Below are 14,228 nucleotides of genomic sequence, written 5' to 3'. Positions count from 1 at the left end.
CTTAAAGATCCTCCACTGTTCCTCAGCAGACCTACCTTCCAACGCGCTCCCCCAACCAACATTTGCCAATTCCTCTCTCATCCTACCGTACTCCCCTCTGTTCAAACAAAGGACACATGTCCGGGAACCCACTTTCTCCTCCTCCATCTGCATCAGAAACTCCACCATACAATGATCACTCTTCCCAAGAGGATCCTTCACCACAAGGTCCTTCATGTTCATTGACATACATTGCCTCCCCATTCACCAACATGTTGATTTTAAAAATCTCACTCTTTTTAAATCCCCATGGCTTCATCCCTCCCTATATCTGAAACTATGTAAGCTCTGCAATCCTCCAAGATTTCTATTCTCCTCCAATTCTAGCCCTGGCCTTTTGTGTAAAGTAAGAAGTCTCACAACACCAGATTAAAGTCCAGCAGGTTTATTTGGTAGCACAAGCCACAAGCTTTCAGAGCACTGCTGCTTCATCAGGTGAGTGTGAGTTCTCTTCATAAACAGGGCATATAAAGAGACAAACGCAGTTTACAAAATAATGGTTGGAATGCGAACCTTTTCAGATAATCAAGTCTTAAAGGTACAGGCAATGTGAGTGGAGAGAGGGTTAAGCACAAGTCAAAGAAGTGTGTATTGTCTCCAGCCAGAATAATTAGTGAGATTTTGAAAGCCCAGGCAAGTCGTGGAGATTACAGATAGTGTGACATGAACCCAAGATCCTGGTTGAGGCCGTCCTCATGTGTGCAGAACCTAGCTATCAGTTTCTGCTCAGCGATTCTGCAACATCGTGTCATGAAGGCTGCCTTGGAGAACACTTACCCGAAGATCAGAGACTGAATGCCCGTGACTGCTGAAGTGTTCCCCAACAGGAAGAGAACACTGCTGCCTGGTGATTGTCGAGCAGTATTCATTCATCCGTTGTTATAGTGTCTGCATGGTCTCACCAATGTACCATGCCTCGGGACATCCTTTCCTGCAGCGTATCAGGTAGACAACAGAACAGAACTTCCACTCACCTGATGAAGGAGCGGCGCTCTGAAAGCTTGTGGCTTGTGCTACCAAATAAACCTGTTGGACTTTAAACTGGTGTTGTGAGACTTATTACTGTGCTTACCCCAGTCCAATGCCGGCATCTCTGCCTCTTGTGTATCCCCAGTTTTAATTACTCTTCCATTAATGGTCATGCCTTTAGCTGCCTCAGCCCTAAGTTATGGAATTCTTTCATTAAACTGTCCTCTTATTTTAAGATTTTTAAATTTAATTGTGCCAGTCATATTAATACTGTGTTTATAAGAGCAGTTCAGTGACTGGGAATTCTGTAATGAGTAACTCATTTCCTGGCTCCTCAGCCAAGATTAATTCAACTCCAACACACTCAAGAAGCTCCACACCTCCCAGGACAAAGCAGACCAATTGATTTGTGCCGCATCCACTTCCTCCGCCCCTGGTATAGTGGCAATAGTATGTACTACATAGAAGATGCACTACAGCAATTAGGCAAGACTCCTTCAACAGCACTTTCCAAACCTGCAACCTCTGGCAACAAAAAAAGCAAGGGCAGCAGGCGCATGGGAAAACCATCACCTGCAAATTGCTCTCCTAGTCACACACCATTCTGACTTAGAGCAGCGTTGACCTTCTGACAGTATTGGTGGTTCAGAATTTTGGAATTCCATCCTGAACAACACTGTGTGTACCTATAACATGTGACTGCAGCTGTTCAAAGAAGCAGTTTCCTATCGTCATCTCACAGGCAATGAGAGATGAGCGATAAATGTTCACCTTGCAATTTAAAGATCACAAGAACGGGATAAAACATGCTCCTTAAAATCTACCTGGGACCAAACCTTTCATCAGCTGTGTAATAAATCTGTTGACGTGTTACGGCACGGAAAGAGGCAATCCAGCCCATCTAGTCTGCATTAGCCAAAAAAGAGTAGAAAGAAACTAGCTGCTCGTTTTAATCACACTTTCCAGCACCTGGTCCGTAGTCTTGCAGGTTACAGCACTTCAGGTGAAGATACCTTTTAAATGAGTCTAGCAGTTCAACTTCAACCTGTCAATTCGGGCAGTGCATTCCACCAACACTCATGGTGGAAATGTTTTTCCTCGTATCCCCTTTAATCCTTCTACTAATCACCTTAAATCTATATCCTCGGTAGTTGTCCCTCACCCAGGGTAAACCAGTCTTCCCTGTCTACGTTACCTAAGCTCCAAAATTTTGTACACCTCAATTGGGTCATCCCTCAGCCTCCTTTATTCTAAAGACAACAACTCTAGCCTGTCCAATCTTTCCTCGTAGTTGCAATTTCCAATCTCTGGCAACATTGTTGTACATCTCCTCTGTACTCTGTCCAGGTAATTATGTCCTCCCTGAAATATGACCAGAACAGTACACAAAATTCCAGCTGTGACCTGAACCAGCATTTTATACAATTCTAGTGTTACATCCCTATTTTTGCATTCAAAAACTTGTCCAATAAAGGAAAACATTCCATATACTTTCTTTACCATCTTATCTATCTGTCATGCCAAACTCTGGGACGTGCACTCCAAGGCCTCTCATTTCCTCTGTTAATATCCTCCTGTACATTGAGTACTTCCTTGCTTTGTTTGCCTCAGTCCTACAGATTTAATTCAATTTGCCACTTTTTTGCCCCTCAACTAAACCATTGATATTATTCTAGAGACCTATACCCTTAACTCTCAACTACATGGCCAATGTTTGTTTCACCTGTAAATTCACCAATCATGCTTCCCACATTAAATCCAAATTGTTAACATGTACAACAAACAACAAGAGCCCCAACACTGAACCCTGTGGAATGTCACTGGAACTCACTTTCTATTCGCAAAACCATCCATCAACCATCACCCTTTTTGGATCCAAGTTGCTACCTTCCCCTGTATCCCATGGAATTTCACCTTTATCACCAGTCTGCCATGTGGGGCCTTGTTAAAGGCCTCACTAAAATTAATGTAGACAACATCCACTGAACTACTCTCATTAATCCTTCTTGTTCCTCAAAAAATGTGATTAAGATACCATCTTCCCAAACAAAACCATGCTGATATCCCTGATCAATCACTGCCTTTTTAAGTGACAGTTTATCCTGTGTCTCAGAAGTAGAACCATAGAATAATCCCTCCTGTTCAGAAAGAGGCCATCTGGCCCATTGAGTCTGCACCAAGTCTCTTAAAGAGCATCCCATCCAGATTCTCCCCTCCACCCTATCCCTGTCACCCGTGCATTTACCGTGGCTAGCCCATCTAATCCACACATTTTTGGACACAAAGAGCCAGTTTAGCATGGCCAATCCACCTAACCTGCACATCTTTGGACCGTGGGAGGCATTTGGTGGACACCCACGCAGACACGGGGAGAAAGTGCTAACCACTGTGTCACCATCCCTCCCAACTGATTCCAATAATTTGCCCATTACCAAAGTCAGACTGATTGACCTGTAATTTTCTGGCCTATCCCCCACACCCTTTTTAAATAATGGTACAATGTTCACATTTCCAATCCTCTGTTCCCTTACCTTTATCTAGTGAGGATAGGAAAATGATCCTCAGAGTATCTGCTATTTCCTCCCTGGCTTACAGATGTGAGGCTCACCAGTCTGTAGTTCCCAGGTTTTTTTTCCTGCAAGCCCTTCTTAAACAAAGGCGCAGCATTTGCCATCCTCCAATCTTCAGGCACCTCACCTGTGACTATCGATGATTCAAATATCTGTGGTAAGGAACTCGCAATTTCCTCCCTAGCCTCCCACAGTGTCCTGGGAAACACTTCATCAGGTCCCAGGGATTTATCTACCTTGATGCACTTTAAGACTTCCAGCACTACCTCCTCTGTTGTAAGTACACTCCTCAAGACATCACTATTTATTTCCCCAAGTTCCCTAACATCCATGCTTTTCTCAACACTGAATACTGATGAGAAATATTCATTTTGGACCTCACCCATCTCTTCTGGATCCGTACATAGATGACCTTATTGATTCTTAAGAGGTCATATTCTCTCTCTCTAGTTACTCTTTTGCCTTTTATGTATTTGTAGAAGCTCTTTGGATTCTCCTTTGGTGCCTCCTTTTTTGCCCTCCTGATTTCTTTCTTAACTCTACTTCTACACCCCCTATACTCTACAAAAGATCCATTTGATCTCAGCTGCCAATGCTGCAATATCATATGCCTCCTCCTTTTTGACCAGGGCCTCAATATCCCAAATCATTCAGGGTTCCCTACTTCTGCCAGCCTTGCCCTTCACTCTAAAAGGCATGTGCATACGCTGAACCCTGGTTAACACACTTTTGAAAGCCCCCCATTTACCAGACACCCCTTTGCGTTCCCAAAGACTCCCCCGATTAACTGTTGAAAGTTCCTGCCTGATACCATCAAAATTGGCCTGGCCCCAATTTAGAATTTTAACTTTTGGGCCAGACCTATCATTCTCCAATAGTTTTAAGTTAACTATGGAATTATAGTCACTGGTCCCAAAGAATCCCAACATCCCAAATATTGGATTTATTACTGCAGTTATGTATTTCTTCATTGAAATTAATTTGCTTAGACAAAAATTCATTCCCATCCTGTTCTCTTTCTGATCCAAAATACTGAGTGCTGAGCTGTTTTATTACTATTATTTCATTCTTTGTTCATTTAGATTTACTATTTTTTAAAAATCTACTGTTATACTTTATGCACATTCTGGTTTATTGGGTTTCGCTGTGGTGTTTTGCAGTGAAAGAATCAAAAGGGCAGTCTGAGTGAGATCGTTAAACAGTTGATTGCCCAAGACATGTAGGACATTAAAACGTGGGAAATTGATGCTGGAGTCGGCTCTTTGGCCCTTCAAGACTGTTCTGTTAATCAGCAAGATCATAGCTGAGATATCTGAACTTCACTGTACTCCACTGTTCCTAGTCACTTAATTCGTTGAGTACACATAAGACCATGTGAAAGTTCTGAGATCTTGGGAGGTTTATTTCAATGGGATGATGCCAACACCTATATGCATGTTGCATTTTAACAGAAACTATTTCATGTTCTTTAAATAAAGTTCAGAACTCCCACCCCCCTGACGAAGGAAAGCTAGCGCTGTTTGCTACAAATAAACCTGTTGGACTTTAACCTGGTGTTGTGAGACTTCTTGCTGTGTTTACCCCAGTCTAATGCCAGCATCTCCACAGTATGCCAATCCTTGTAATCCACATAATCTTCCTGACACGATGGGGCAATCCCACCCAGATCTCTTCCCCATAACCCCAAGTATTTACCCTGCCAGTTCCCCCAGTCTGCACATCCTGGGACAATAAGGGACAATTTAGCATGGTCAATCCACCTGACATCTTTGGAGTATGTACAAAGAAAGTTACACCTCACGCAATTATAGAATAGATCTAGCAAGATGAAGATGTCTCTTTATAGAAGATGTGCATTCACAGTCATCCCAAAAATTCAGTTGGCTAGTTAGTGTCATACCAAGCATTTCTGAGACCTGAGTCGATCTCCAGAGGAAGTATTGGTTCTGGGAGAAGGAAAAAAACTGCTTGTTTGAAAGAAGAACCCTATTGAGGCCACAGTTGATGTATTAAGTGCAGTTTTGGCGCATTTTTACTTCAAAAGGATGTTAATGCTTGGAGGATACCATAAGAACATGAGCCGGAGTAGGCCATATAGCCTTTTGAGCCTGCCCCGCCATTCAATAAGATTATGGCTGATCTGAAGTGGATCAGTTCCACTTTCCAGCTTTCTCCCCATAACCCTTAATTCCCCTGTCTATCAGAAATCTGTCTACCCGTGACTTAAATATATTCAGCGAGGTAGCCTCCTCCACTTCAACAGGCAGAGAATTCCAGAGATTCACCAGCCTTTGAGTGAAGAAGTTCCTCCTCAACTCCAATCTAAACTCCCCCCCCCCGGCTGTGTTCCCTAGTCCTGCTATCCTTTCTAAGTGGGAAGAATCTCTCTACCTCTACCCTATCCATCCCCTTCATTATCTTATACGTCTCTATAAGATCTCCCCTCATCCTTCTAAACTCCAACGAGTACAGACCCAGTCTATTTAGCCTTGCTTCATACCAGCTAGGATTATTCTGAATTTAGAGTTTATAGGTACAAGGAGAGTCTTACAGCTGCACTTTTCTTTAGAGAAATAGAAACCAGATTCAAGCACTAAACTGCTGGGAAGTATAGGTATGAACAGCTATTGACACTCTCAACTATGAATGCAGAACGAAAGGTTTGAAATTGCTGTAAAGCAAGACTAAATAAATCTATTTTCTTGCTGTGGAGTGAATATGTGGAAGAGATTTTGTCAAAACAATTAATATTAATTATGCCAAAGTGAATCAAATAAAATATTTGGAAACGTGCTGAAGATTACAGGGTTTGTAGTGTGCTGAAATAAATATTTTCCTGTGTGGTTGGGTATCGATGAGGGGCTAAATCAGGTGGTAAATAGGATCTAAGTTGCAGTGATAGAGGATCAGAAAAGTAGTGTCACGGTTTTTGTGATTAAATCTTTATCGAGATTTGGATTTGGATCTACTGTTTGTGAAGTGTTTTGTTTGGATTTTAAATAGATGTGTGCATTGTGCACCTTTGTCGTAGGACCAGTGACCTGAAATTTAGAGTGCTGCAGAGTAAATAAAACATGGCTTGAGTGTTCCCCATGCACTTCCTTGGGGGGAGGGGCCAGGCATAAAAGATTAACAGAAGTCAGAAAAATATACTTTTTTTTGTACACAGCATATTTATTAGAATCCTCTCCAATCTCAGGCCCCCTATCCTGCGGCAGCTTGCACACTTCAAATTCTCAACAAACCAAGAGACAGCTCTATCATGCCCACCAATCTGGATGTTTGAATGGATCCAGCGCTAAATTCTCTTTGAACGAGCCATGTGGACACCTGGTGCCAACACTGATGACTCCATAAAATGCCACATTTTGACATCTGTGAATCAAAGTTGACCATTGAGGAGTTTCTGGCACCACAATGTTCAGAGTTCGATGGTCAGCATTAAAAGCAGTTTGAAAACTAAACCGATGTGTTTATGAAAACGTGTATCTGCTGTTTTGATTTGCAGAGCTCGTTGGGTGGTTCCATAGTTTTGGTGCCACTCTGGTCAAACTGCCATAGACACAAGACCTGAACCAGGATGTCCACTGCGCTGTCACTTTACAAATCAGACGTCAGCTTTGTGCTGCTGCTGCAGGCAGGCCGGCAGCCCTGTGATCTCAAAGGTAGGCGTTAAGCAGCAGTGACATCTTGAGGAAAATGCACACAAACTAGGAAAGGAGAGACAAAGCACCTAATGACCTCATTGGGGTGAACAATACACAGCATTTTTCAGCATCCCTTGGACAGTCACATATGAGCAAATTTCGCAGTAGCACTGCGCCTGTTTACTAAACTTGATCTTTTTGGGTGGGGGGGGTGAATTAGGGGGAACACCTAGCTGAGCGGCAGCTATTCATTCAAATGATTTGCTCACTGATGTATTCGTTATTAGATGGACAGCTAAATAACATTGCAAAGTGGATCACAGTCTGTCCACAGAAGGCAGGTTTAAAAATTGATATCTTATTATTTTGAATAATATTTTAAGTAGCAAGCAGGTAGAAATATTCTGGTGAGGTGAAAAGCTGGGAGATAAAAGTAATATTCACTCAAATGATTTGTTGATACTCTAAAATGAGTCAGAATGTCTTGGGGCATTAAGCAGGGAAAAGGAACTTGGTTCAGTTGTCTAAAGGATAAACGTTTAAAGTTCCACCAGTGGCTTTGCTGGCTCTTGTTAAAATTCTGACATGGAACACAGCAAATAAAAATTGAGGACATGTGGCACTAATATTACCAACCTGAAGACAGCTTCACAATACTGAGTGCTAATGTTATTTTATTGCTACTATTTCATTCTTTGATCATGTATTTTGGTCACTGGAGCACAGATTTATCTTGAATCATATATCTATATTAAATTTCATTGTACTTGCAGGCTCTATTTAATTATTTGATAGTAACTAAATATTAGATATTTCATTGTTTAAGTTCCATAGAAGGAATCGGAGATGCATGGTTAAACCTATATTCTCTTTCTCACCATGCTCTGCCACTTACAAAGTGTTGTGGAATGAACACTGGAACAGAATTTAAAAGCCACCTGCTCATAGAAACCAAAATAATCGGTTTGGTTTTGACATGCATTGTCTGCATCCAAGGTGTACTGCAGACTCTTACATGATCTGAGGAAAATGTTACACTGAAAAGAAAAGGACAAAAGGGAAGCAATGACCCAGGGTATTGCTCTGTGGACCCAGGTTCAAATTCCACCATAGCAGATGGTGAAATTTGAAATCAGTAAAAATCTGGAATTAAGTCTAATGATGACCATGAAATCATTGTTGTAAAAAGGTTCACTATTGCCCTTTATGGAAGGAAATATGCCATCCTTACCTCGTCTGGCCTACAGCTGACTCCATATGTGGTTGACACTTAAATGCCTTCTGAAATCACCTAGGAACCACTCAGTTTTCAGGTAGTGATGGACAACAACCGCTGGCCCAGCCACCGACATCCACATCCAATGAATAAAAAGTGTATAAATTATATATTTGAGTATACATCAAGTTTGGCAGCTGATCATTTTTCTGTCAATTTTTTTTCAAGCAATGGATTTTTTGAGGCATCATGTAATGGAACTGATTAAACTGAAATATTTGGAAGCAATCTTTTCATGCCAAATTAATGCATATTTTTTATTTTCAGGAAAAGAAAATGTTTTTCTTTTAGTGGTACCATGTTAAGAGAATCATGCTCAAAATATTTTATATTTCTCTAGACCCAAACTTTGTTAGAACATTCCTTACAACATATCGGTCCTTCTGCAAGCCCCGAGAGTTGCTAAATCTTTTAATTGAAAGGTATGTTGTTGTAATATATGGTTTTTTTTTTAAGCAATTTATTATTTGTCCATAAAAGTTTCAAATAAAAGAGATCCTCTGTATTTGTGCAAGACCAAAAATAGTCTTGAGCTGAGTATTTTTATAAATGTAACAAATAGAATTACACAAATGTCCAACTTTTCAAAGCTTATAATAACCACATATACTGTTGAAGAAAACTGACAATTTCACAAGTTAGGGGGGAGAAAAACTATTGTTACTACTTGTTGTCAACATACACTTGTGATTGTAGAACATGGCTTTCACTATGCCTTTTGTATCTGTTTTGGAATGGTGGCAGTGCTTTGTTTCTCATTACGGTTGTCCAGTTGTCTCTTAAATGTCTTCCTTCTTTATTCAAACAGGCCTTGAGAATATTTGTGAATAGGCTTTAGGACTGGTTCCTTTATTGCTGTAGCTAGTGTTTTCTGGATTGCAGGCATTGGGAGATCAGGGAAATTTCCCTAACACTGTGATCCATGTGGCCTATCTTTGGGGTGACCCAATTTGCACAGCCACTTAGTTCTTGGGATATAGGACTGTTCATCAATCTCTGTGTCTCTTTCAATCTATTTTTTCTTAGCTTTTCTCTCTTTTGTATTTTAATTACTCTTTGCCTATTCTTTTTAATGTACTTTTTCCTGATATTGAGGAATGGAACAGAAGTATAGGTTGATAAGGTGAGCTGAAGTAAGGTGGATGAAAAACTGTATGGAGTGTAAATATTGGCATAGACCTGTTGTGTTGAATAGTTTTTTTCTGTGCTGTAAAATTCTGTGCAATTCTAGAATTGTTTTGTGCTGTCTGATGGATTCACAAGTGCAGAATAATAGTGAGAAAGAAGAAAGCTAATGAAGGTAACTACAGGCATGGCATGCACAATGTTCAGTCAGTACAAAATTTATTCTGTGGATAAGTATGTTCTGATTACTAGCCAAATTTAGTTATATTTGCTATCAGCTTACAATTTTATGGCGTTTATTACTGATGTAAAATGTTAGTTCTCTGCCCTCTTATTCATTTGACCAAATCAGTTGTCAGTGTTTATAACACTTCATTTCAATGTATATATTTTGATTTTATATTTTTGTACTGCATTTAATGTCAGATTTGAGATTCCAGAACCTGAGCCTACAGAAGCTGATCGGAAGGCAATGGAACATGGTGACCAGCCTCTTAGTGCAGAACTGAAACGTTTTAGGAAAGAGTATGTTCAACCTGTGCAGCTTCGGTAAGCAGCATTTTATAATATTGCATGAAAAACTATGAGGTGATTAATATTCTCAGAAACTTCTAAAGTGATATATTTCAACAAGATGCTAAATTAAATGTAAAATTGTATCATTTTCTACAGTTAAAATTCTGATGATGAGGCCCTGTAAATGAAGACATTTGGCGTCCATAGCTGGCAACATGTCTGCTCCATTCTGATTCCCAAGGTGCAGCAGCAAGCCAGGAAACCACAGGCTTCATCTAGTGTTCTCTTCCCTAAACAATTTGGGAATTTTCATCCTGTGGTGAAATGACTTCCCACTCTATCACGAATTATTTAGTTTAGTTTGGATATTGACTTTTAGCTATAGTAGTCAATGATGCTTGATCTTTTACAATCAAGAAAAGAAATAACATTTGCACATGCCCTGGCATGTTAGTAAAAGTCCACGAATAGTTGCAGTGCAGTTATGTTAAAACACTTGCAACCTCACTTGATAATTAGAAATGAATGGTCTCCATATTTCAGGGCCTCCAGTTTCTTAACATAAAAATCTCATATAGAATCATTAGGGTATTTTACATTTTAAGGTACCATTTTAGGCTTATTGGGGAATTGATTCTCCTTCACTTCCAGCAGATTTGCGCTTCAGACCCATTTTTTTAATTTCAAAAGGCTGTGACTATCAGCAGAGCGTTACATGTGTATATATTATGTTTGATGATGGTAGTCACTTTGTTGCACTAAAATTGAAACTACTCAAGTTTATTTATGTTACCCTGTGAAACCACCAATGCCTTGATTGGTCAATTTAGCCCTAGCTTTCAAAAGTGGAGCCCATCAAGATTTATGTTATGTGTAAGGGACAACATAAAAAACTCCAAGGCATATTCTGAAGTTAGACTAAAGACCAGCTATTTTTGATTGTGGCATTAGTGTGAGAGTAAGATGTTTCACTCCAGGTGTGATTCTGTTGACCCACTAGGAAGTTTAACTTCATTTAACAATACAGTTTAACTATAAACAAAAAAGTTAGCGTAACTATTATTAATTGAAGTGTTTAAACATGACAAGACACAATTCTTAACTGCTTGCCTTTCTCTATTAGTTCCAATTTAAGCAATATTCCTTATTAGCATAAACACATCTTCAGTTAGCAAACAGGCTTATGTGCTGGTAAATTGGCTCAAACTTCCAGAACACCTCTGGAGAGAGATACCTATTTTCTTGTAGGTCCTAAAAAGCCAATTGCAGTGAGAAGAAAAAGAAAAGGCCTCCTGCTCCTTGCAAAAATTTGCCTGCTTGTCTCTGTAAATGTAGTGCCTCCCATTAGCACATGGACTCTGCCTCTGTCAATCAAGCAAATCAAACCATACTCTGAAACCCCAGGGGACAAACCAAAAATAAACAAAACTGCATTCACTCAGATTAAAACTAACAAGCCAATATCTAAGATCTTCTACATCTTCAGCATGAGCAGATAGATTGGCACCAGTTAAACAGAGCAGACTCTAAAGTAAACCCTTCTTCAGAACATGATATAAATACATTTCTTAAAGGCACAGTATCATCACATACATTCTTCATTCGTGGCTCAATAACAGATGGTTACAGTCATTGGTGGGCTGAAGACCTGTGCACAGAGTACTTGGACTTGGAACTTTGAGCCTCAGCATCTGTTTTTTCAAACTTCAAATATTACATTTAATCTTGTGGGACATTAACATTTGCATCTGATTCAACTTCATAATCAAGAAGCGATGCAAGATGAAATACCATAGAACCCTACAGTGCAGAAAGAGGCCCTTTGGCCCATCGAATCTGCACTGACCACAATCCCACTCAGGCCCTACCCCCATATCCCTACATATTTTACTTGCTAATCCCTCTAATCTAAGCATCCTAGTACACTAAGGGGCAATTTTTTTTAGCATGGCCAATCAACCTAACCCGCACACCTTTGGACTGTGGGAGGAAACCGGAGCACCCAGAGGAAACCCATTGAAACCAAAATCCCTAAATGAGAAGCTTCATGGGGAAATTAACCTTAAAATAAATATTTCAGTTAATATAATGTGAATAATTGTTAAGACTGTGGTCAGGTTAACAGACACAATTGAAAATAATGAAAACAATAATTCAGACTTTCAAAAGGGCATGAGATAAATTAATTTAGACAGATGTGTTGGATACCATGAGCACCCTATATTTCATGTCTGAACAAGCAAAAAAGGTGGATCTGAAGCAAAACACATCTCACGATGCATCACTTTATTAGTTTTGCAGTAGATTGCATAATTAATGAGGGACTTTGACAGCCTTCTGTCTGTGTTATCTTCAGTTACATAAATGTCTTAGAAGTGTGCTAATATTTTAAACTGCCAAAATGTGAACCTTAGCAAATTCTTAGCCAGTTAAGTGCAATATCACGGAATAGTATTGAAGGGTGATCATGTGAGAACTGGATTAAATTTCCCAATTTTTTTAAACCTTCTATTGCATTTTCTCAGAGTTCTGAATGTATGTCGACACTGGGTGGAACATCATTTCTATGATTTTGAAAGAGATTCAGAGTTATTGTATCAACTAGAAGAATTCATTGGGACAGTTAGAGGTGAGGAGACCTAAACTACAGCAAATCTGCACTATAAGTATACAAAAGCTGCAGTATTTTATTAATGGAGTGTGATTTCAGTGATTTGATACTGTTTTGTGATGCAGGTAAAGCCATGAAGAAATGGGTTGAATCTATCAGTAAAATCATTTTGAGGAAAAAGCAGGCACAAGCAAATGGACCATCACATGCGATCACATTTGAAAGTTTGCCTCCTTCTATAGAATGGCACATAAGTAGAATTGGTCAAGTTGAAGCATTTGACCTGCTAACTTTGCATCCAATAGAAATTGCACGACAGCTAACTTTATTAGAATCTGATCTTTACAGGTAATGACTTTTCTGATGCTTTTGAAAGTGAATGTCCCCATGTTAAATAGTAGTAAAGAGTTTTTTGTTATGAACAAATAATCTTTTGTAGACATGGTATTTACATTTTCAATATTTTGCAGCTGTATGATTAAATTTTTGAAGTTATCAAAAGGGATCATTCCCATACTTGACTATATAATTTCTGTCACTTTTAACAGAATATTTATAGTACAAACAATTCTATCAGATTTTTTAGCTTTGCAAAGTTTAATATTGATTTAGTAATAATTTTCTGATAAAATATTTATTATGAATTCAGGAGTTGAAAGCAGTGACGTTTTCCCCAGATACCCATTGGTAACTTAGTAGAGCATTAAAGTTTTAACCAAATTTTATCTAGACAAGGTGTTTGTTTAAAAAATTAATTATATAATTGGTTGTAGTAATGATTTAAAGTGATGAAAGTCCTTTAAAAAGATTTACCAAACAAAAATTAACTGATAAAATTTGAACTGTTGATTTAATATTTGAAGCTTAATGTCCTCTTGATGGTTTTCATATTATTTTGCCAAGGAGTTTGACCATTTCACTTGAGCATAGAAATTGTTCATGTTTTTGTGTATCTGGATTTTAGAGCTGTCCAGCCTTCAGAATTAGTAGGAAGTGTGTGGACAAAGGACGACAAAGAAATAAATTCTTCAAACCTCCTCAAGATGATACGGCACACTACTAATCTCACTTTGTGGTTTGAAAAGTAAGGAGTTGATGAGTCATTTGTGTGAGTGTTATGTATGGAGGGAATACATCAGAAAAAGTAAAATTTGTTATGGCTGGATAAAGTGACGCTATGTATGTTACTATTAACATTAAGATCAAATTATACTGAGAATTTTGCTTACTGAAAAGTCAATGCAGCCTTCCTTGTTGTTGATTAGGAGACTGCATGGTACAAAGGCTACATTGCCAAATTATTTTGAAGTAAGTGTAATTCTTAATCGAGTTAGTGCTGTGGACATACAACACAGTAGAATGTTATGTTTCCTACCAAAACCTGGTTCTAAACCTGATGTTATTTTCATAAAAATATAATTGTCACTTGGTAGTACGGAACTTGAATACTGCTGAAAAGAGAGACATGTTGTCAA

The 14,228-nt window shown here is 39.1% G+C and overlaps 1 protein-coding gene across 2 annotated transcripts in view; it reads left to right on the top strand.

The window, feature by feature from the left end:
• sos1 (son of sevenless homolog 1 (Drosophila)) overlaps positions 1–14,228 on the top strand; it is a 249,865-nt gene that overhangs the window by 204,104 nt on the left and 31,533 nt on the right. For both annotated transcript variants that reach the window (XM_080200167.1, XM_080200166.1), the window contains exons 11-15: positions 8,842–8,923; positions 10,053–10,175; positions 12,668–12,771; positions 12,879–13,101; positions 13,718–13,837. In XM_080200167.1, coding sequence (XP_080056293.1) covers positions 8,842–8,923; positions 10,053–10,175; positions 12,668–12,771; positions 12,879–13,101; positions 13,718–13,837 — 652 coding nt within the window. The remainder of the gene's footprint in view (positions 1–8,841; positions 8,924–10,052; positions 10,176–12,667; positions 12,772–12,878; positions 13,102–13,717; positions 13,838–14,228) is intronic.

The sequence above is a fragment of the Carcharhinus amblyrhynchos genome, chromosome 12, assembly GCF_965287045.1.
Source record: "Carcharhinus amblyrhynchos chromosome 12, sCarAmb.v2.hapA, whole genome shotgun sequence".
NCBI lineage: Eukaryota > Metazoa > Chordata > Chondrichthyes > Carcharhiniformes > Carcharhinidae > Carcharhinus > Carcharhinus amblyrhynchos.
This window is presented reverse-complemented; position numbering and strand designations above follow the sequence as displayed.